This window comes from Heterocephalus glaber, unplaced genomic scaffold (genome assembly GCF_053883595.1).
Source record: "Heterocephalus glaber isolate CG9 unplaced genomic scaffold, H.glaber_assembly_v1.0 deba00001004, whole genome shotgun sequence".
Classification (NCBI taxonomy): Eukaryota; Metazoa; Chordata; class Mammalia; order Rodentia; family Bathyergidae; genus Heterocephalus; species Heterocephalus glaber.
The window spans coordinates 3,427,419-3,451,859 of NW_028258179.1; the positions used below are offsets into that span (position 1 = coordinate 3,427,419).

General features: G+C 43.4%; 1 protein-coding gene across 3 annotated transcripts in view; it reads right to left on the reverse strand.

The window, feature by feature from the left end:
- Positions 1-24,441, reverse strand: part of Dner (delta/notch like EGF repeat containing) — a 314,710-nt gene that overhangs the window by 199,083 nt on the left and 91,186 nt on the right. For all 3 annotated transcript variants that reach the window (XM_087209350.1, XM_087209349.1, XM_004868010.3), the window contains exons 2-3: positions 3,569-3,874; positions 881-975 (exon numbers count right to left, since the gene is read on the reverse strand). In XM_087209350.1, coding sequence (XP_087065476.1) covers positions 881-975; positions 3,569-3,874 — 401 coding nt within the window. The remainder of the gene's footprint in view (positions 1-880; positions 976-3,568; positions 3,875-24,441) is intronic.

The following is a 24,441-nucleotide window of genomic DNA, read 5'->3' on the forward strand; positions in this document are numbered from 1 at the left end:
CAGGGGTAATAGAACAACATCCTTCTTCCAGACGTTTCCGGAGACTCTACAGGTTGGAAAGCAAGTTTGACCAGGCACGTGGAAGAGTCTACAGTGCCTGCTCCCAAGGGAGCAGTGCATCGAACTGCTCAGTCAGGGCCACCAGTCTTCTATCCCCCCCAAAACTGGGCAGAAAGTGACCCAGAGGTTCCACAGGGGAATGTGGAGCGGGACAGTTAATGGCAACAAAGGACAGCAGTGGGGATGCTGGCCAGGCTGGGGCTCTGTGCTGGCTGCACCCTCATCCCCAGCGGGGGCCGCGGGCAGCTCTGAGCCCAGGAGGACCAGCTGGCACATCAGATGCCACTCACTGAGGCCACTTCCCTTTGTCTTCCCCCCGTCTCACCCGGGGATGACCCTCAGTCGGCAATTTGAAAGAGCCCAAATTTAAAACAAAACACTCTTCTCAGCCGCTTGCTTTTAAAAAGAAAATTGTAACATGTGGATCTTTAAATGTGGGCTCAATTACACAAATAGCTTTAACCAATGATCCACTCAAATCTTAAGAGGGTGAGAATTCAGGGAGCAGAATACACTGGGAGAGGAGGTGACCGGTGGGAAATCTGATCTATTGTCTCTCGGCTTCTTCCCTCACTTTGGACTCACGCAATCCCATTTCCTGACTGCGCTTCCCCAGCCCGGCTGCACCTAACTCTACCGTGTCCCTCTGAGCAGCTCTCCCTGGTGTGCAGATGCCGGGGCCCACGCATACTCGTAGAATGTGTTTGTGATTCGCACTGGACTGGCCAGTGGTGGATCCGGTACATGGACAAACACCACACCACGCCGCGTATGGGTTGCAGCATGGATCTGACCAGGTCTTAACTGAGAAATTTCTTACTTTACTGAGGTGTTCTGTGGCACTTCAAAGGACACCAGGCGGCCACCTGCAGAGCTGTTAGAGCTGGCGTTCCCACAGGCAACATCTGGAATCACCTGGGCAAAAAGAACAAAGCAGAAGAGAGGTTCTTGGGGCTGATCACAGCACAAGATCACATCCTAAAGCAAAACTCCATGAGCCGTATCCTGTCTGTGCCTGTTAAAGATGAGGCTGTGGTCTGACTAGAGCGGGGACATGTGAAGCTGTAGGAGCTGCAGGAAAATGAGAGCTGAGCGATCTGATTTTCTGAAGAGCAGCTGAGAGCAGCCTACAAGCTCCTGTGGTTGCTGAATCGGATAAATAGGATGTCTGGGGAAAGCAGCAGGACTGTACTCCCTGGTATCTCGTCTTTCATTTAACAGGCAGCTTTGGCTCTGCTCTGCACCAGCCTGCAGTCCACCGGGGACTGAACGCTGGAAGGACAGAAGCCGTCTTTCAGATGGGCTCCAGGGCAGTGGGCATGGGCCTTCCTGCCCGAGGGCCGAGCCTCCACACCTGCGAGGACAGCCGCATCTCTCTCTGACTCTGCTCCTGCTGAGGGTTGTCAGGAACCCACACTGAGGTCAGAGAGCTGGAAGCTGACCCTCTTCTTCCCTATGGGCCACACCTACCATTTTAAATGGCACTTTGCATGTCAAAAGGGAGCTCGGTGGGCAGGGCCAGAATGGCACACTGCAGACACTAAACTGTGTCCATAAGGTGCTTGTGACCAATTTCTTCCTATGCCATGATTATTGGCCTCATCTATGAGGATGAAAATGAAGGGGTATTAAAAGTATTAGCCATCATGCACTTCTGTAATCCCAGCAATCTGGGAGGCTGAGACAGGAGGATTACGACTTTGACTCCAGCCTAGGAAACTTAGCAACCCAGAGAGACACTGTCTCAAAATAAAAATAAATAAATAAAAAAGGCTGGACATGTAGCTTGGTGGAAAGGCCCTGGGTTCAATCCCAGTACTGCACACACAAAAAAGTATTTGTATCACTAAATTAACTGAGAAGACAAATTCTCAGCCATTTCAACTCAGCCCCGATGCCTAGAAGTCATCTTCCTCAACACTCTGTAGTTAGTTACTATGGCTAAAATCCACCACTGTGCTCAGAGATGTGAGTCTGACTTGTACAATGGAGCACTCTTACACCTTTCTGTCCTCTCAGGCTCCAAGCAGCTTTATGCTTCTAGAGAACCATTATGTCATGTAAAGAGGAAGCCCAAACACATCCCCGTGGTTTCCCCTGGCACTTTTAACCTGCTGCTCAAACAGCCCAAGAAATAGAGCGTGACAGAAAGATGAGACATTTCATTTTTACACTTCCCAACTATAAGATAGCATGAATTTAAATAAATAGATTTTAATGCCTGGTTGGGGAGAAATTTTCTGAAAAGGATGCTTCCTTGATAAACTTGGAATCAAATCTAGTTCACGTTTTGAGTCACCCAGCAAAGAGATATTAAAATTGTAACTTCAAAGCACTTATTAAAAGTCTGAAACCAGAATGAGTTTCACAGCTTTTTGGGTAGGCTAAAAACACCGCCCTGCAGTCCCAACGTGGCCTCCATAAACCGTGTGGTACTAAACAAAGAAGTGGGTCAACTGGTTGGTACCCAAGAACATAAAAAAAGAAATGCTGCCTACCTCTTTTACAACAACAAGAGAAATTTCTAGACACATTCCTTAGCCATAATACATGATACATAGCAATGATGTTCTTTTCATTTAATCTATGAAACATACAATAATATGCCAGAAGGCGTATATGTTATAGCAGACCAGACAGACTAAGACGTACTCCAGTAAGGAAGCAGGTCAACAACGTGGGCTCCTGTGATACATTCTTTGCTTGAAGAAGTATGGTTTAAGTTTTTTAATTTATTACAATAAAAGACACATTGACATTTATCTCCCTCAAAACAATGACCTTCACTTTGAACATACTTATCCCATAGTTCTTATCATTTCTGAAGCAGTTCTCCAAGCACACTTTCATGAGGGTCTTTAGTTGCACCGTCTTGGCTGCCTCAATGTTCTGAATCAATTCAAAATGTTTACCTTTCATGGTCATTTCAACTTTGGGAAAGAGCTAGAGGTCTCGTCGTCCCAGATTCCTGTGAATAAGGTGGACTAGGACACACTGTAATGTTTTTGTAATAAGCTGCCTTCTGTGGGACGGCACTCAGCAGCAGCATTCACTGTATTTTTGACGTACCTGGTAAAAGCAGTCAGGAAAGAGGACTTCTGGGACTGCTTCAGAAAGAGGCAAGAACAATAGGATCAGTGTGTTCAAAACAAGGATGGGAATTTTGAGGGGAATTAGTGGCAATAAATTTTTTACTTAAACATTCACCACATCTTTCTATGACGCCTTGGACATTGTGCTGTCTATCCCCATATCTAAGACCCCTCACAGGAATGTGTATGCCTATCATTCTAGGAAAGAATTTCATTCATGTTTGGGTTTGTTGCTTCTTTCTAGGCTTACAAAACCATCACACACACAGGGACAGATGGTATGAAAGTTAGGTACATGGTTTTTCTCACTGGGTAACTTACAGGTCTTCCATTTTTATTGCTCATATTAGAACCCTGGAATTATTTTCACATTTCCGGTTTCCCGTTTCGAAACACATGCCATACAATGTTCTCACCTCCACTTGGTCCCATTTCATTTCTATGACCTTCTGCCCTGTTTTTGGCTGCCAGGTTGGCAAGGTCACGGTTGCCTGTGAGCGGGGCAGGGTCGCGTCGGGCTCCGGGGTCACAGGGACAGGCTGAAGCTCCCTGGGGGGCACGAACTCAGTCCAGCCTGATGCTGGGGGCCTGGGCAGAGGCTGCTCACAGCTGGGACCTTCATAGCCCTCACTGCAGATGCAGAGGTAGCCACCACCACCGCTGCTGCTGCTGCTGCAGTTGCCATGGTGACAAGGGTTGCTGGCACAAGGATCTGCAACAAGCTGAAACAAAACCAGAAATGGGTCAATTATTTCCTCATCAGAAAAGTGGTGCCATCGCTGGGAGATTAGCTCCTTGTCTCAGAGTGACCGCTCTCATGGAAATGCTGGCCTTGTGGAACACGTGTCCTTAACTGCTTGTGCATCCAAGGTCACCCCAATGGTAACCTCACTGCAAATGACAGGTGCCACGCAAAGGGAAAACACAGTGGGCAGCAGCGCCCCTGAAGCCCAAACCCTACATAGCATTGATTTCAGGAACACAAAGTTTGGAGGAATTTTCTAAGGCAACAATGGTTAAAACTGCAGCTTGTTAGGAAAGAACCAACCCTGACATATTTAGCTGTCATCTGTGATGAATGGCATTAGTGATGAAAACTGGAGTCTCCTTTGTCCCGCCCTGGACCTCCGGAAGGTCTCTCGTGAGAAATGACTGCACAGGGCATCTTCCCTGCAGGTAGAAAGCTTACCTGCGTCTCCCAATCTCCCCCCGATCAGCAGCCGATGCTACTGAATTAAAGGTTTCCAAAATTGTGCGCCAATCCATCAAACGCTAGCTTGAAGAGCACATGATGAGGACTCAGGCAGAATTTTATGAAAATTTCTATCCCATTCTGGAGGGTGACTGCAGAGCATGTGAGCCCACTGTGTGTGGAGAATAACACGTCCGTGATGCGTTTCTGTCCTGACCAAAGTGTCTCTGCAGCCTGTGCTGCTGACCTCTGACGGGCCACTTGCTGCTGCCTGAGGACCTGCTGCAGACTGAGCCAGACCATCACCTGCTCCTCGGCTTCAGCCTGTGCTCAGCGCTATTCAATTACGACTTCCCTGGTGATAAAACCAAATTAGGTCTCTAGCTGCTCTACCTCTGGCTTCACGGAGCCGACTGCAAAAGGGAATTCGGTACAGACGGAGACATCAGAGAAACGGGGCCTCCATTTTCTTGTTGAAATGAGTTCCCACACGTGAACAGCAGCAGCGAGAAGGCTGCACCTGGTGAACAGTACTCCCTCTGCTCATTACCCTCCTCAGACAACTTCAACAGACTTCTGAAGGAACAGGAAGGGATTTAAGATGGAATCAAATGGAGCTCCTAAAATGCCACACTGAGTCTACGCTATCACTTGGAGGTTCCCTCACAGACTCTCAAATAAGGGCAGAGGAGTCAGACTCTGCAGAGAATGTTGAAACAGTCAATAATTTAAAATATTTGCAATCTGTCAACGCAAAAGAAAGCCCTAACTCCTCCCAAGGAAGACAAAGACCTCCTTGAGCTGGCCTCTTCCTACCCTTTGAGGCCCTCTTCTCCCACAAGTCTTCCTCTTCTCTTGAACCTCTCGCTCTCCACTCTCTTGCTGTCTTCAGACAATGCCGTGTTCATTCCCACCTCAGGCACTTCGCACCTGCTGACCCTCTGCCTAAAATGCTTTCTTCCCAGACTCTGCGTGGCGCTGTCCTCCTTTCATCCACTTCTCTACTCAAGTATCAGAGAAGGCTTCCATCCCTGTAAAATCTAAAATAATCCCTTGCTTCCTGTCCCACAAAAATGTGAGCTCCTGCGGCACAGGGACTTTATCAGTCCTGGTTGCAGCATGTTCCTCGCACATCGAGGACATAGCAAAGGTCTTAAAAAAAAAAAAGCTGAAAGAAATACACAGATTGATCGATATTTGGAAAGCAACATGTGATGAGGGAGGGAAGGAACTGCCTGTTGAGTCACGACGTTACTTTGTGTCTAATTTATTTTTAGAAGGCCTCATGGGATGGGCATCAAGGATGAAGACAAAGGAGAAAGGGAATTAATTAACTAGAACAAAGAGAATGATCAAAGCTGTTTCTGAAATCAACTTTTAAAAATCTGAGGGTGACCAAGTCACAAAAATGAATTTCAATGTGTACATAGAAAAGCACATTTGCATCACAAGGGGTCAATGAAAATGACGTGCAGCTGAGTCCGAGGTGTCACTAAGTAAGACAAGCACCACTGCCCTGGTGACCAGGGGTCCCAGGCTTCTGTTCCTTCACCACCACCCGCTATGGAGCATGGCTCACCCTTGGAGAGGCACAGGGCTCCTCCAAAGTGGTGCTAGGCCACCGGCCCCGCTTGAAGCGCATCCACCCGCCCCTGCCACGGTCAGGGCCACCAGTCCTGCTACCTACACGGGATGATTGACAAATACTGTGAATAGTGACACTGAAAACAGTTGCTACTGTAAAAGACGCACTGCCAGTAGTCTCCCCTCAAAGCACTTCCCCTTGCTTCGAGCACACTTCTCCCATCATTATTACCACTTGCAGCTGCAGTTCTGCAGTTGCTCTTTCCTGAGGGTCTTTAACACTGTGCTGAAAGGTACGGTGAGTGCTACATCCGAGCGCCGTCCAGCGGAAAGGCCACCTCGTAAGAACACTGCAGTGTGTCCTGCTCTACCTTACTTACTGGCACTGTGTAACCGCTGGCTCTCCTCCAAAGTCAAAATGACCATGGAAGGTAAACGTTTCCAATGGACTCGAGACACCCAGGTAGCCAGGACAGTGCAACTAAAGAAACTCTCGAAAGAGGACTTGCAGAACTGCTGCCGGAAGTGGCAAGCACAATGGGAAAAGCACGCTTGAAGGGAAGGGAAGTACCGTGAAGGGGACTGATGCCAATGTGTCTTTTACCGCAATGAATTCTTATTCCAACACACACATTTTTCTATCACACTCTACTGCTGAACACTGCCCTGTGGCTCCTCCACGCTCACACAGCCCTGAGGCTGTGTCACTGCTTGGAAACGGGAGGGCAGAGGAAAAGCAAGTGACCATTACAGCCAAGGCGAGACAAAGCAGGGTGGTGCCACATCCGAATTCCAGCCAACAGTTCTTTCCACAAGGCAGAACCACGTTTGACCTCAACTTAGTATCGCGCAAAAAAAAAAAACAATCCCATGGGGCAGGCAGAAGGCAAGGGGCGCACTTCTGCAGGCAACAGAAAGTAGCTAGAGATCAAATGCTTTTTAGAATGCAGGTCCGATAAGGGTGGCGCTTGGGCAGCACTGACCGTGGGCTGCCTCGGCGGGGCTTAGCTGTCCTCACCACCGCCCTCCAAGGTGGGGACACTTCGGGTTCAGGATCTAGAGCTGACGCTTGGTGATGTGAAGCAGGTGACTGCCTTTCACGAAGTCTTCACCGTCTTGCCAGCCCTCTGTACTCTGACCAGCCCCCATCTCTCGGGTCTCACCCCTCCCCCTGCTATCAGGGACTTGGATCCAGATACTGAGTGCTCCACTGTTCCTCTGCCCCTCCAGCACCACCTGCCCCAGGACCTTTGCACTGGTCACCCCTCAACCTGAATGCCTTTACTTCTCAGGGTGGCTTGAGCCTCCTTCCAGTCTTCACTCAAACGGCAGCTTCTGATCCAGACAGCCCCACACACCCATTGGACAGTGCACTCCCCAGCCCTCACCACTGGTGACACCTCTTTCTCTGCTTTATTTTGTCTAAAAGATCTGTCATCTTCTAACATACTGTTTAAAAAAAAGAAAAACGATTTAACATATTTATTTTCTGTCTTCCTCCACTAGAATGAAAGCCTTGCAAGGTCAGATTCCTTCTTTTCTGTTTTGTTTACCTGAGCAGCATCCCCCACCCCAGTGCCTGGCATATTGGAGCTGCTGGATGAAGGGGGGAGGGGGAGAGGAGGGGAAGAAAAAGGGGGAAGGGAGACGGAAGGGGTGGATTTTATATACGAGAAGCTGCTAGAGCCCTTAAACGATGAGGTCCAGACTGGCAGTGCTGTCGGAGTGAGTCAGTAGCTAATCTACAATCAAAGGGCGCTGTCTCCGTGGGCCCCGGATGTATGGCAGAGCAGCGTGGAGCGCAGCCTCGCAAGATGAGGGCAGGAGGAGGAGGGCACACTGGGGGGCAGCCAGCTCTCAGTTCGGCGGAGCAGCCCCTCTGTCCTCAGCCGCCACCCAGGGGCCACTTAGTGCAGCTGGACACAGCAGCGGCCAGGGCCAGAAGTGAGCCGCTGGTGGACAGAGCCACTGGCAGACGGAGCCAGGGGCCAAGGCCAGGTCCCACCACAGTCCCCAACCTGCTATCCAGGAAGCAGTGCCACCAAGTAAGGGAACAAGGGGTCGGAAAGAGATGGGTAGAGCCAGCAGTGCCACCCTGTGCAGCTTCACAGGGAGAGGGATGCACAGGAGCACTCGGGGTTTGGTAAAGAGTGAGTGAGGGCCAGGAGGAACACTTGCGTCAAGAGAAGAGGGCACCACTAAAATGTAGAACTGTCAGTGACACAGATGTTTTTATACACTAGGGATGGAACCCAAGGCCTTCACAGTGAGCTGCATCCCCAGCCCTTTCTTAGTTCTTATTTTGAGACAAGATCTCACTAAGTATCAGGCTGGGCTTGAACTTGCAATCCTCCTGTCTCAGCCTGCCAGAGTGCTGAGATTACAGGTGTGCGGCGCCAACTGTGCAGATTTATAGAGATTCAAAGCAGTGTATGACGTGATGGACACGTGCACAGAGTCAGACACACATAGACGCAGACAGTTACGCAGAGAGACACACACGCGCAGATACATGTACAGACTCACAGACACACACAAACACACTTCGACACTCACATACACACACATACACAGACACAAAGGCAACGCAGATACATACACACACACACACACCAGGACACAAAGCAGGGAGTTAAATGCATTCTAGGGGCACTGATTCCTTTTTTAAAACCATCATTTCATCCTCACGCTGCTTCCTTGGCTTGCACACCAGTTGTTTCACCAACAATGGCAACTCCCTGCCATGATAATCTCTACCCAAGACCAGTTGCACTAGAAAAATTATGTTTTAACTCATCGCAGCCAATCTCAGCTAGAATGGAGTGAGTGACCTGTAAGCAAAACCCTGGCACCCTTAGATGTCTACTGTCAGGGGAAGTCCCATTTCAGAGGCCGCTGTGGCTGTCAAGATCCAACACGTGTGAGCTGTAAGTCGGTAATAACCAAGCTGCCAAAATGCCTAACGAGCCAGGATGTCCTAATTAACAGCCCTGATTTAGTAAAATTTAATAGGTGATATTTTATAGCTATACTTTCTAGTTTCTAATGATGGGGAAAAATGATTAAGCCCTTGTAACACCGGCTATCCTAAAGAGAAAAGAGAGAGCCAGTGGGCTCATGGCTTTCTGCCTGCAGGTAACCAGCAGGCTTGTTTATTACATGCTCTGTTTTTGTTGCCTCTGTTAGCCCATCTAGTTACACCAAACTTCTACATCATAGAGTAACTTGCAATTGCCCTTTTCACATTTACCTTAGACTTGTTACCTGTATCAAGTAATTTAGGCTACAACCAAAGGTATTTACAGGGTGTGGCACAGAATTGAGATGGGCGGATAGACCTGCACAAAGGCGGCTGCTCATCCTGGGACCAGTGACTCCAAGACAGCCACGGTGGAACACTTCAGCCGGGGCCTCTTTTCCCAACTCAACGACCTGCTACCCATGTTTCCACCAGTTCCCAGGTCCTCAGCAGCACACAGGCAGAAGAATGATAGGCATATTGGCCACTTCCAAGACTTAGCTATTATGAGTTGTGCTGCCACAAACATGGGTATGTGTGTGTCACTGTAATACGATGACATTAACTCTTTTGAGAAGATACTCAGAAGAGGTACAGCTGGATCCATATATATATCTAGATAGATAGATAGACAGATATAGATAGATAGATAATGGAATATTACTCAGCCATGAAGAAGGATAAAATTGAGTCATTTGTAAGAAAATGGATGTGCTCTGAGACCACAATGCTAAGTGAAATAAATTAGACTCAGAAGGTTAAATATCACATAGTTTGTCTTACATGAAAAACTCAAAGTATAAACAATTTAAAGAGCAAAATAAAAGATAGATGATAGGAAACAGGGAAGCAGACTTTGTGGAGATGAAAAGGGATCTGGGGATGAGGGGAAATAAAAAGGATCAAGAGTCTATATATATATGTGTATATATATACACTATATGTATGTATATATACACTATATGTATATATGTATACACTATATGTAATATACACACACACTATATATATATACTGATTCCCCAAGGTGTGTACTATGCATCACAAACATATAGTAATTAAAAAAACACCCAGAAGAACGAAAGGTCTGATTTCAAACAGGTATAAAAAAGCCACATGCAGTCATTAAATATAATCCCAAGCTAATCCAGTCGCTTCAAATACGTCCATTTCAAGACCTTGGGGACAGCAGCTGGGATGTGCACTTATAACCACCCGCCCAAGGGGAGCAGCTGTGGGCTTCATTCTGTGCTCTGACAGATCGGCAAACAGTGACATTCATCAGGCACCAGTGATGCTCCCGGTAGGGAGCCTCACAAGAGGCTGGGGAAGACGGCCCAAGCCAGCACTGGCCCTCAAGAAGCTCAAAGTCAGTGGGAGACTTGGGCCAATTCGCTTGGCCCTGAGCAATCACACTGTCAGCTACTTGCTCTGCTTCTGTACATGCCAGCAATGACCATCGTCTGTTGGAATGAGCTCCAGCCCTCCCTTATGTTAAGCTAGCTTAAAAGTCATAATGCTGGGAGACGGAATGGATTCAATCGTTGCGTGTATGAAAAGAAGAGATTATGAACAGCTTTCAACAAAACCAGGGCAGCAACCATGAATGCTTCCAGCTAGACGAGGTCACCAGAGTTTCTGATGGAAAATGGAGCTGGCTGCACACCAGAGCCCTGGCATCAGCCCGTCCTGCACAGGGACTGAGAGATTCTGGGTACCTTGCTCACCTGCACCAGACACGCCCCAGGGCACTAAGTGAGGCCTGGGGTAGTTTGTACAAGGCCCCCTCTGGCTTGAGGACTTAGGGTTCTATTAACAGTCAGTTGGCTGTCACTGGCACTGTGTTCCAACATTCCCAAGAGAAACTGAGCAGACTAGCGTCGACCTCTCCCTCAGTTATGTGCATGCTCATTGGGCAAAGGCATTCCAAGAAAACAGGACTGTGTTTGAGGAAACCCAGCCCAATGAAGCCCAGGAGGAGAATCACAAACACTGATGAAGCACATGACTGCTACTGTTTCCATGTGGTTTGTCTCCCCAGGGTTCCATGTCGGAACTTGGACCTCAGTGTTGAGGGAGTGGGACCTTTAAGGGGTGGGGCTTAATGGGAGGTTCTTAGGTCATTGGGGTGCTGCCTTTGCAACAGCTGATGAAGTTCTCATGGGAACTAAACAAAGCCTAAAACCTCAGCTCTGTTGACACTGGGATGGATAATTCTTCATCATCCTAAGCCATCATAGGATGCTTAACAGCATCCCTCATCTGCCCTTATGCCAGTAAAATACCTCCTTCCAAGTTGTGACAACTGAAAACACCTCCAGTCATTACCAGTGTTCCCTGGGGAAACATATTTTATCTCTGGTTGAGACCAGTGTCATAAAGAAAAAGACTGATGTATTTTATCCCATCAGTAGTTATTATAAAATCTGTATGACTCCACAAATAAATTTAAATGGCGAGAATATAATGAAGATATTTATAATATATTAAAACAGACTAAATCCCTTATTGTATAAAGAACTCCTAGAGATCAATAAAAGATAAACGTATCACTAAGAATGGCAAAGAAATAGACAAACAATATGCAGAATGCTTTGCATAGCACCATACCATTCTATTTCATTTTTAAACACAAAACATAATGTTATATTATTATTTGTATCTGTATATAACAAATGATGGAAAGAAGAAAAGAAAGAATTAAGGAAAAAAGGAAGGAAGGGAGGGAGGGAAGCAGAAGAACCCTATTTTAGTAAATAAATCTGAGCAACAGAATCAATTAAGGAACCTTTGAAAAAACGGAACGCCAACTCCACGCACTTAATCAGAAACTCAGAGCCTAGAAAGCTGTACCTTTCAACATTTCCCAGATGATTCTGATAAACCTAGTCCAAAAACCAAACTTCTGAAATTGTTGGTATAAACCAGGGGTTGGCAAAGTATAACTACAAGCCAAATTCAGTGTGCTTTTGTCAATAAGTTTTACTGAAATTCAACTATAGCCACCTGTTTCTGTGTTAGCTGCTTGTGCATTGCACCAGCCACCGAGTAGTTGGGACAGAGCTTATCAGGCCCACAAAGCCTATGTGAGATTTATTATCTGGCCCTGGCCCTTTATTTTGCCAACCCCTGATCTAGACAGTACAGACTTTGGATTCACAAACAGAAGAAAACAGGTAAATAGAGTCACTTGGAAAGACTTAAAAAAAAAATTACCTTGAATGGGGCTGGATAAATTTGGTAGCAATCACATCTATTTTTCTCTTCCCCACCCAACTCCCTTATTGGGCTAGTATCACCAAGAGATTAAGCAACAGAAAGACCTTTTTACCCCATACAACCGGAGGGATCAAACTTTCTTCTAATCATTATTATGTACAGGAATGCAGACGATGAATCTTGGCACAAAGACAGTAATACTACCTAGATCATCCCTCATGACACAAGGCCACAGGGAATGGTCGTGTTCCCATCTTTGGTTCCATGGAAGGAATGTAGAACACCTTCCCCTGCTGCTGCACCCATCATCTGAACTAAATGAACAGGAATGACGGGAAGCCCGGCAGAGACTGAATACAGAAATAGAGGACCCCCAGAGGAGGGTGGGAAGGACCACATATACCAATGGCAAATGGCAGAGAGCATCTGTCTACATCTACCAGCAGGGAGAGGGACACCACAACAAGGATGACTCCCGCACTTTCAGAATCACTGAAGAAATGAGAACGAGCAATTGCCACCCTGAGGCACCATGACAGGATTGAGAGGTTGTGCTCTCATGTTGTAGGTGACTTCGAAAAGACAAGGAAGTTTTCTGGGTCTGAGCGTCCCCAGCTTTAAAGGAAGGAGCAGGACTGGAGAGCGCCAATGTCCTTTCATTTCTTCATATTGTGTCTCTGCATTCAAAAAAGGAATTGCTCTGGTTGTAAATGTCATCTTCGTGCTCAAAGGGAAATGAATAATGTGGGGGGGTCCAACTGTCACAGTATTTTTGTCTTAAAAAGGAATTTTTCCCACTTTCTTCAATAAAGATCTCAACTATATTCCAACACCAACTGCTTCCCCACTAGGAAGAAAGATAGGAAAAACACAAATCACTGCAGTGCTTATGCCAATTGTAGACTCAGCCAAGAATTGCATCCCAAAATGGTTGTTTCCAAATTCAAACAATAAAAATACTCATTTCTGAAGCAAGAATTATGTACCTGACTGAAATATACATTTTATGTTTTGATGTTTATTTTCATGTTAAGAACCCTAGATCTACTCAAAAATATCATCACAAGACTAACCTGGCCATCAGTATTTCCTCTCAATTCTGAGTTGACTTTATTGAGACTAGTCTATCCTGATTTGTGTGTGGATGTTGAGTCACCTTTATAAGCAGGCTAAAAGAAAATTGCAGGCAGAATCCAAACTTCTGACTATGAAATAAATCCATTACAGATGACTTCTAACATGTCTAATTGTTTCCCTGTTTGTTCCTGGTGTCTCTAAAACATTCTGGATTTGGAAACTGTCTTGAAATCACAGGACATCACTGTCATCTGCTTAACATGCATCATCACTAAATCACCCTGATGAATCTTTCAACCCTGCTGTGTTGTAGATATACCAAGAACAAAGTGAATGTTCTTTAAAACCAGGCATACTCTCTGTCTCTTGGTTTCTATATTTTATCAAATTCTAAGAGCACTCAACTGCATTTCTGTAGCAGGCACTTCAGCCTCAGATGAATTTTTTTCTTCTTCTTCCTCTTCTCTTAGTCACTCACAGATCCTTTTCTTATAGCAGAAACTTTTAAAATATGGCCAGTCTATATATTTTGTTCCACCTCTCATCGGAGACACTCATATATTCTAGAAAACTCTTTTTACCCAATAACAATGCCATAAATCTAGGAAACATGTCAACATTTGCCTCCCTGAGTATTCAAGAAAAAGCCTGCAGGCAAACTAGGCATCAAACTTCCTATACAGATCATATAATCATTTCAGCTGGTACTGAAACAGTGTTTTAATAAATTCAACATTCACCTAGAGTGAAAACTTTTAGCACACCAGGAATAGAAGGCACTTTCTTTAACCTGATAGAGAATCTGCAAAAACCTTCTGTCAATAGAGTATTCATCAGTAAAGGGTTGAGGGGTTTCTCTCTGCAACTGAGACCAAAGCGAGGATGTTTGTTACCAGCACTTCCACCGAACACTTCAATAAGCCCTGGCCAGTCCAATGAGGCAAAAATCCAAAGAAAGCATATGAACTGAGAAGGAAAGTAAGCTGTCATAATTATCAGACCTGATTATACATACAACTAAATTATTAGAGTATTAGACTTCAACAAGTCTTCCAGATACAAGGTCAAAGTTTTAAAAAACCAAAAAACCCACAGCGTCTCCATGTATCGCCATAAACAAAGGTAATTTTATAAAATATGCTGTTTAAAATACATCCTCCAAAGTCAAACATGTATAGATAACTCAAAAGAAGCATATGCTCTCAACAAAGAGAACTTTGAAATAGTAACGCAAGGCTGAGGGAAATTGAGGGTTACTATATAGAGGAACGGATGCTCTACTCATGGATTAGCACACGTCATAAGATTCATATTTTCCACCAAAGTTATCTATAGATTTCACGCAATTACGACAAAAATCACAACAGTTTCATTGGTGTTGTCGTTGTATAAATGGCCCAAAATAGTCCAGATACCCTCAAATAAGAACAGTGTATCAGAGCTTGGTGTATAACAGATCGAGAATTTTACAGCTGTAGTAATTACGACGTGATCTTGGCAGAAGGAGGAACAAATAGACCAATGAAACAGAGACAAGAAATGGAAATAATAATATATGGACACGATGTTGGGAACAGAGTAATGGGATAAATATGATCTTTTCAACAAATTGATATTGATGTAGGGGAAAATGAAGTTTTTTACTCATAAACAAAAATAAATCCCAATTGAATATTATACCTAAACATAAAAGACAAAAATTTAAGCTTCAAAGAAGTAACAGAAAAAAATTTTCATTATAAATATTGAATAAACAAGACACGAAGAACATCAACTATAAGAAACATTAATGAATTATATAGCACCAAATTGTGAACATCTTTTCATTAAAACAGAGCCACGAGAAAGAAAAAAGCAAGTCACAAGAGATAAAGCTATCCTCAGACATGTGGCCCATAGAGGGCTCAGCTCCTGAAGAAAAAATTCTCCATGAAAAAGATGCAGGGAAGAGAATGCCATAAGCCAATGGGCAAGAGACATGAATGGTTTTTCTCACAAAAATTATATCCAAATGGCCAGTAACATAAGAAAAGCTGCTCACGTGAAGCCCACTGAAACCGCATGTGTTACAAAGGACAACAATCTTTGGAGCCATAAAAAGTGCCCTGTTGAAACAAGGTATTTCCAGTAAAAGGCTGAACTGGTCTTGTCAGAACCTTTGCAGATAAACCCAGTGGTTCTTCATGAGTAAGTGCTGGGTTGGACACAAACCGTAAGGGGAAAACGAGGCTCAACTGTCTCTGTTCCTGATGACCCTCTTCATTCTAGATCACTGCTTGACATACTTGTGTGTGACTTCAAGTAAATGTTAAATCTCTACTCTGTGGAAGTTTTGGTAGCTCACTGACAGGTAAGACTGACCGGTGAGTTCTTGGGAAACTCGTCTGTAGTTCCTGCTATGTTACCACTAAAAGCTCTGCTCTTAGGGGTAGCGAAGCATGGCCTAACCCTGTTATCCCCAGGGAAGCCACAAAAGCTCAAACCCTGAGCTGTGCTTATGCAGTACTATAGTGATCAGTGAGCTGAATTTACTTGCTTCACTCACAGCCTTTTACAAATAATCTTGAATGTTTTGTTGGACTTAATGCTTCAAAAGGGGTGCTTATTTCTAAGAAATGTAGAATATCGGGAGTTTTGAATGTTAAAAAAAAAGAAAAAAAAGCTGCTCAACTTTATCAGTAATTAGAGAAATATAAACTAAATCACAATAGGAGGCCACTATCTACTCACTAAAATGATTAAAGCCAAGAGACCATCCATCCCCAGGACAGACAGGGACCACACACCACAGGAAGAGCACGCATGGTCACAACCACCTCAGTAAACCATTGGGCATGATGAATGAATATATCTTGTGACCAGAGGCCCATGTCTACCCCTCAACAGAAATAAAGTAGATGCGCACCAAGAGACACAGGCAAAAACATCCACAGTCTATTTGTAATTGCCAAAAAGTGGATGCCACCCAAGTGTCCATTAAGAGCAGAATATGTAAACAAACTTTAGTATATTCATACTAAAAATTCTACACAGCCATGAAAGGAAAAACTGTAGCCTTAGGCAACAGTTTGAATAAATAGCTCAAACATGATTTTTCTACTTATGCAAAGGTCATAAATAGCAAAGCTAAATCATACTAGGCATTAGCAGAGTGGCTACCTTTGGAGAACAAAGAAAAATGGGAACCAGGAAGGGGCTGGAGGACAACGTTCTCAATTTTGACCTTGGTGATGGTTACAGAGATAGTCATTTTATGATAAAATATTGAAATACATATATTTGTTTGGGGCACTTTTCTGTATGTGTGTTATACTTCACAAAGGCTCCGAGCCATTAAACTGTGGAATAGTGAGAGAAATACAAATATTCTGTTTCACTGGAGAAAGCAGCATGTCCAGGAATTTTTCACAGGGGATTTGAAACATGCCAAACTGGGTAGGAACTTAAAACAGACACCAGCACTTCAAAAAGAGCCTTTCTGTCTTGTGAGGGACCCCAAAGATAAGGGGTCCCAAACATTTAAATGTCTTAATTCCTTTATTTTCAGTACTAAGCATTGAACCCAGGGCCTTCACACTGAGCTACATCCCCAGCCTTTTTTCATTTTTTTTATTTTGATACAGAGTCTTGCTAAGTCATTAATTTGCCTACAATGAGCTCAAACTTGCAATCCTCCTGCATCGGCCTCCCAGAGTGCTGGGATTACAGGCATGTGCCACCACACCTGGCTCTCTTACAAAGTTTTTGTTTGTTTGTTTGTTTGTTTGTTTGTACCAGGGATCGAACTCGGGACCTGGCGCTTGTGAGGAAGGCAGTGGCACCACTGAGCTAAATCCCCAGCCCTTAAAAAGTTTTTAAAGTAGTTATAAACAACAAATGACACTAATGTGGAACATCAGGGAAATGTAAAAACAGGCACATAGTGAGCACTCTATAAATATTTATTGTCTGCAATAAAGAAACATGATGCTTTCTCTTGGCCTGTTCTGCACTCAGAGCATTTCTACTAGTTAAGTGTTGTATATTTTCTAAGCTCCAAAGACCAGAAACCTTAAGAAAAGTTTGGAGAGAAATCAACAGGCATCTGAGACCAGGTGTGCGAGCAAAGCCCAGGGTCAGCTTCTTTGGGAAAGGCTTTTGGTTTAAACTATCAAGTGCCAAACATGTTGACAGACCTGGTTGGCCTCCTGACTATTTTGATGTGTGTTTTTCTCTCCAAAGGCAGGCTAAATTCCTTCTGCTCTTTTTTCAGCTTTTCAAACCATAAGTGGAAACAGCTGCTCTAATTTTAATGCCCATCTGCTCCCAGGGCTAGGACAAGAATAAGTGGCTCAGGAGATAAATTCGAAGTCTTCATGTTGTCCAACCTCATTTACCTGAGATGAGTTCTCTATACCCAGTAGGCCAAATATGGGCAGCTTTCCTAGGAAAAGAACTAAAAACAAAGAAACAAAACTCAAGCTACTAAAAGAGCAGAACTTGGAGCTGCAGTAGCAATTGTCTGTAAGTCAGCAAGAGCTGAAGACCCCACAACTGCAGGCATACTCAGTCACCCATCTCCCTGCAGGGCAGAAAAGAAAGTCTCTGGCCAGAAGCCTCTTAAAAGCCAGGTGTTTTTCCATGAAAGAGCTTAAAGGGCCTTGATAGTTTTGAAATACAGAAGAAACAAAAGAAAAACAATAAAAGAAGATAACAACTGGGCTGAGAGTGGAAGAGGCCCTACCAACTAGAACTGCCATGGGTTCAGAAGGAAAGAAGTAAGGATGGTTAACAACAGACAGGAGCCTCTGCAGCCTGGCAGTCAGGGCAGGAGCAGAGCAACAGGGGCAGGACAGCACCATCATTGTGACTGTGCAGCCCTGTAGACACAAGACAGCCCCACGGAGAACCAGAAGAATGTCCCACCTGCGCCAGCTGCCTTGCAACCTGTGTGTTGTCTTACAAGGCGCTGCGGGGTCACCTCTTACCCCAGCACAGACCTGGCCCCTGTAAAATTATGTCCATACAAGCACTGCAACAAAAGGGAGATAGCTTTGAAGAAGCCCTGCGATACTAATCATCCAAATTATCTCTCTAAAATATGCAAATATTTAGCATCTCCAATTAAGGCATGAAATGAGTACGCTAGAAAAGCCCACTGGGAAAATTCTCAGTAAAGCATAACGGTATAGCAGGAAGTGTTTTTCAGCAAACTAATTTTTGAGCACAGAGCATCTTCTGAATGGTTTTCTGAATGTTGATAAACCAATCTCATGGCAAATGCTTGCCAAGTGGGATTATGCGAATTGTTAGTGTGTAAAGATTACAGACACCATGACTCACCTTGCATATACAAATGCTGTAATTCTCCGTAAAATAAAAGCAACTGATGGAAATTTTCACTATTTGGGACTTTTATCATTGTAACAGATTTAACTCATGGTCAGGCCCTTCTCTGGTTAAAAATACTACTTGCAAATTTAGATAAAATAAAAAATGCTTTAATTCAGAGGTGAGTTTGGGGTTGGGGGGGGGGTGTTTTTGTTTTTGTTTTTCCGGTACCCGGAATTGAACTCAGGACCTTGCACTTGCCTGCTGAGGTGAGTTTTGAAAGGGGGTGGGGAGAAAAGAGAATCCTCAAGTTTTAGAAATAAGAACAGAATTCCCATCCCAAGGAGCTACCAGAAGAGAACACTGCACTGATCACAAAGGTTTGGACCTGAAATAAAACCCGGAGGCTGGAAATTGGGGTCCTAGAAATCGCTTGAGGATGGGACATGTGACCGTGAGCCCAGAAGAGGCGGGGCAGCTACAACTGAGCCCGCACAGGAAGCCTCTCAGGTCCTCCCTATCTAGAAAAGAGGATGAAGGGAAACTGGGTAAATCTAGCAGAAAAACTGACACCTCAAAAAGAGTTGCCCGTGAATAATGGGACTCTCCCATATCAACGTTCTTTGTCGCCAATAAATTCCCCTGGTGCAGCTAATGTAAATTAAGAAATTAACATTAAAACCTTGTCCAGGATCAATACAGTGATAAAGTGGCATTTCATAGCACAAAGCATGAGACTCACATACGTGCTGTGTGCACAGTCACGTCTATCACAATGAGTTCACAATAAAATACATCAAACCACATGAGGGGAAAAATGACCATAATTCCACACAATTCTAGCATGTAGAATTGTGAGTCAGTGGCCGGCAAAACTCTTTCCCATGAATACACATTTATGCATTTGAATATCAAATTCATTGCTTAAAGTAGATCTGAAACTTACAATTCCCCACTTCAGCTCTTTGATTAACTGACCTGATTAACTGTCCTGTATCTTTATTAAGAGGACTTCTTCCAAAGAACGTTAAAAGCTAATACCAGCTAAGATTTCTGAACGCTTGCATTATGCGTGGCACAGCTCTCAATGTTTTTTCTGCGCTGACCCATTTACTCTTTACTATAACCCTCCCTCCAAGGCAGGTACTATTACCTACATCTCCTCAGCTCAGAGAATGAGTAACCCGCCAGGGTCCCTCAGCTAGAAACATACTGAGAATCCTAGTCTAGGCAAAACAATCCAATCCCAACCAAAATCCCACATTCCATATTTTTTTCTAATTTATCAAGTAAATCCAAAACTTACAGAAGAGATGAAGGACCAAGTATTGCCAATGTAATTTGTAGAAGAATTTACAGAATTCTTTGTAGAAGAATCTTATTTTCCCTACCAGGAATAAAAATTTTATTGTATATCTATAATAATCACACCTTGTAATACTACCACAGAGATAGATAAATTGAACAATGTAACATAAAGAGAACACAGAAATTTACCATATAAAATAACTTAGATATAACAGATATAAAGTTAGTGTAGAAAAGATAAATTTCTTTGTAAGTGATAATTGCTGATCCTTATGGCTAACCTAAGTATGTAACTCATTCCATACATGGATACACACACACACACACACACTTCCAGGTGGATTTTGTATCAACATGTTAAAAATACAACCTCAACAGGCTTAAATCAAGGGTTAGCAAACTGCAGCTTACAGACCAAATCTGGCCTGTCACCTGATATTTGCAAATAAAGTTTTATTAGAACACAGTCATACTCATTAGTCTATTCAATGTCTGTAGCTGCTTTCCCACAGGTAAGTACTGTAGTTGTAACAGAGAAGGTGGGGCCCACAAAGCCCAAAACACAGTCACGCCCTGCATAATGATTCGGTCAACAGACCACATATTCAGTGGTGGTCCTGTAAGACTGTAACAGAACTGCAACAGGAATCCAGGGCCGAAGAAGAGGCAAGAGAAAAGAAAGCTGCAGCAAAAGAGAAAGAACCCCAAAGAATTTGCACAGCGAGGGGCATGGCAGAAGCTTTGGCAGATTTCAGTAAGCTTTTTTGAAAGCCTAAAACCATGGAACCCAGCATCTAAAGGTTTTCTTTAACAGAGAGGAATGTTCACGTTGGCTTATCTGCCTAAGTGGATCTATGAAAAGAGACACAAGCCAAGTGCAGCCCCAGGACCCATTTCCGATGGGCAACGGGTCCTAAAGAAGAGCCCTGTCCAGCCCTGCAGGAGCATCCGGGAAAAGCCTGGTCATGACAGCAGGGGCCAGCTCTGAAGACCCTCCAGGGGGACATGATGTGGAGGAGGAGGACAGTGGCACTGATGATCCTGACCCTCCACAGGTCGAGGCTCACAAGTGTTTCTTAGTTTTTAATAAAGTTTAAATTTATAAAAAATAAAAAGGTTTTAAATGTTTTTTAAAATTACACAATAATGATAAAAATAAAAATATCTTTGTATAGCTGTATAATATGTTGGTGTTTCAAACTAAGTGTTATTAGAAGAATCAGATGCACAAATACAGTGGTACCTCAGTTCACAAACTCAATTCTTTCCACAATTTTGGTCACCAACCAAATTGGATGAGAACCAAATCAAATTCACTGGCAAGGTTCAATGTTGACCCTATGGAGAAATTTGATTTCGTTCTTCTCCAACTCAGTTTGCAGGCAGAATTGCAGAAAGAATTAAATTCGTGAACTGAGGTACCACTGTACTTACCATTGTGTTACAGCTGCCTACAACATTCAGTACAGTAACATGCTACACAACTTTGCAGCCTGGGAATAACAGGCTGCTCCATATAGCTAAGGCACACAGCAGGCCATTCCATCAAGGCTTTATGTAAGGACAGTCTAATGTGCTCATACAGAGCCAAGACCACCTAATACATTCTTACTGCTAAGCAACTCATGACTTTATTTGTTAATGTATCCTTGATGTTAAGTGATGCATGACTTTATTGGGCCTCTGGCCTTTTGCAGAAAGTTTGCCGATTCGTGCTCTAGACAAAATATGGAATATCTTTATGACATCAAAATAGGAAAGAATCTCTTGGGAAAGATTCATAAAAGATGAACACGTTAATTTGCATGACAATATAAATGAATGAGCTAGAGCTACATGTAAGAACCGCAGACAAATTTCAGAAACTCAGCAGTGAGTGGAAAAATCAAGCTGTGGAAAGATTGTGCAACATGACTTCCATGACCATTCTGTATCTGTTGTAAAAATATATATAAAAGCACAGCGACAAGAAAGGGCCTAAGGGTCCAAGCAACAAGAAAGCTTAGACACCAACTCAGAATGACAGTTGTATCTGGACAGAGGTCTAGAAATGGGGTTCAGGAAGAGTAGTGGACTCAGGGGGAATGAAGGGCTTCCACTCTACCTGGTGGCTGTCTCATTTTTTTTTTTTAAATCTGAAGCCAATATGGCAGAATGATGATTCCTGAATCTCAGAAGCTGATATATTTTTCTCTGTGCTTTTCTGTATGCTTGAAATACTTCCTAATAAAGATTGCAGTTAAAAATGTGACCCTTATCACTCAAAGACCTGCTCAGCCACAAGTTTACTCTAGCCTAGAGGTCAAAAACTCTGGCCCAGGCCCAAATCCTGCCCGGCATCTATGACTCTTCAGTCTGCAAGTTAAGAATGACATTTACATTTTTAAAGACTGAAAGAAGTCAAAAGAAGATTATTATTTCCATACCACATGAAAGTTAGATAAAATTCAAATTTCAATGTCCATCAATAGAGTACAATTGGTATTGGACCACACTCACTTGTTTATGTATTATTTGTCTGCCTTCATATGACAACAGCAGAGTTAAATAGTTACAGGGACCCTGTCACCCCAAAGGCTGAAAACGGTAATGACCTGTCCCTTTCTGGGGAAAGTTTGCTGAGTTCTCCGCTGGGCTCAAGGAATGGCCACAGGCTCTTCCTCCCACAGTGCTGGCGGAAGGATGTGATTATAAGTGTTATATTCATATTGAAACTGTCACACACCGTAGCTTCTATGTATCACCTAATGCAGGAAACGGCAAGGACAATTTCCGTGCATGGGTTATACAATCTACTTTTTATAGCTTCAATAAAAAAGGCTAAATAATTATAGAGCTCCCCCAATGAAGCAGGAGTAATGTCTGGAAATATTTTTACTATCTTCTTCCCCAGAACTATATCTCTGATTCAACTCATGGGCTGGAAATATCCAGAACATCAATTTTATCACCTAAGAAATTTCATGAGGAAAATCAATCCAACCTGCAAAACTATCATAGAACTTCAAATAAATGCATAATGTTATAGATGATTCTCTGAATGTCTTTTGTGCCTCCAGTTCTATTTAAAGCGAAATATTAAAACTGCCCTGGTACTGCTCGTTTGGATGATAGAACATTTTCAGGGTCTAGAATGAGCCACACCCAACAAACCCAAGCCCAAGTTCTGAAAAGAAACATGAAGGAAAGGATGGCTGCCCTTTATCAGGGAAGAGTGTGCATGACACAGAAAAGGCAGCATCCTACACAGCAGAATGAGCCACTGTGAGGACAGAATTTCAGATATACAAGATAAGATGGCAATTAGTGACCAGGAAAAGAAAAATTGCTTCAAAATTATAAGGGAACATGAGAAATCAATCCAGCACCTGCTAGATGATGCAAAGAAGAATAACATAAGACTGATTGGGCTCAATGAAGAAACAGGAGAGAGTGGAGATAACATAAAAAAATCTCTTCACAGAAATAATGGCAGAAAACTTCCCAAGCAGGGGAAAAGAGCTTGACGTACAGATAAGTGAGGCATATAGGACACCAAATAGCCTTGATCAAAAAAATCTACACATAGGCATATAATTGTTAACATTCCAGAAACACAACAGAAGAACAAAGTTCTCCAAGAAGTCAGAGAAAAGAAACAAATCACATATAAAGGAAAGCCCATCAGAATCATAGCAGACTTCTCAACACAAACCATCAAGGCAAGAAGACCTTGGAGTGACATTTTCCAAGCCCGAAAAGAAGACAGCCTCCAACCCAGATTGATGTACCCTGCAAAATTATCTTTCAAAATGGATGGAGAAATAAGATACTTTCATGACAAAGAGCACCTTAGGAACTTCGTGAATACCAAACCAGCACTCCAAAGAATTTTACACAGTATCCTAGGAACAGACATTGAGGATCACAACCCCAGGAAGCAAAGCAGAATGAACCCATCTGGCATGACAAGAAATTAAATGGAAAGGGGGAGAAGCCAACAAAAAGAAAACGTCATGGCAATGACAAGTCAATACATTTCAGTTATAACCATCAATGTTAATGGTCTCAATTCACCAATCAAAAGAAATAGACTGGCAGAATGGGTCAAGAACCAAAATCCAACAATATGCTGCATACAAGAAACACACTTAATTCAAAAGGAAACTCATAGACTGAAAGTTAAAGGGTGGAAAACAATACTGCATGCGACAGGAACCCGAAAAAAAGCAGAAGTAGCTATCCTCTTGGCAGATCAAGTAGATTTCAAACCAACACTGATTAAGAGAGACAAAGAAGGACACTACACCTTGTAAAGGGAAGAATCTAAGAGGAAGAGATGACAATCATAAATATCTATGCACCAAACACTAGTGCACCCAACTATATAAAACAAATACTAACAGACATGAAAAGTCATATATGCACTAAAACAATTGTAGTGGGGGACCTCAACACCCCACTGTCACAAATAGATAGATCAACTAGACTAAAAATAAGTAATGAAATACTAGAACTCAATCGAACTCTTGAACAAATGAACTTAACAGATGTTTACAGAGTCTTCCACCCCACAAAATCAGAATACACATTCTTCTCAG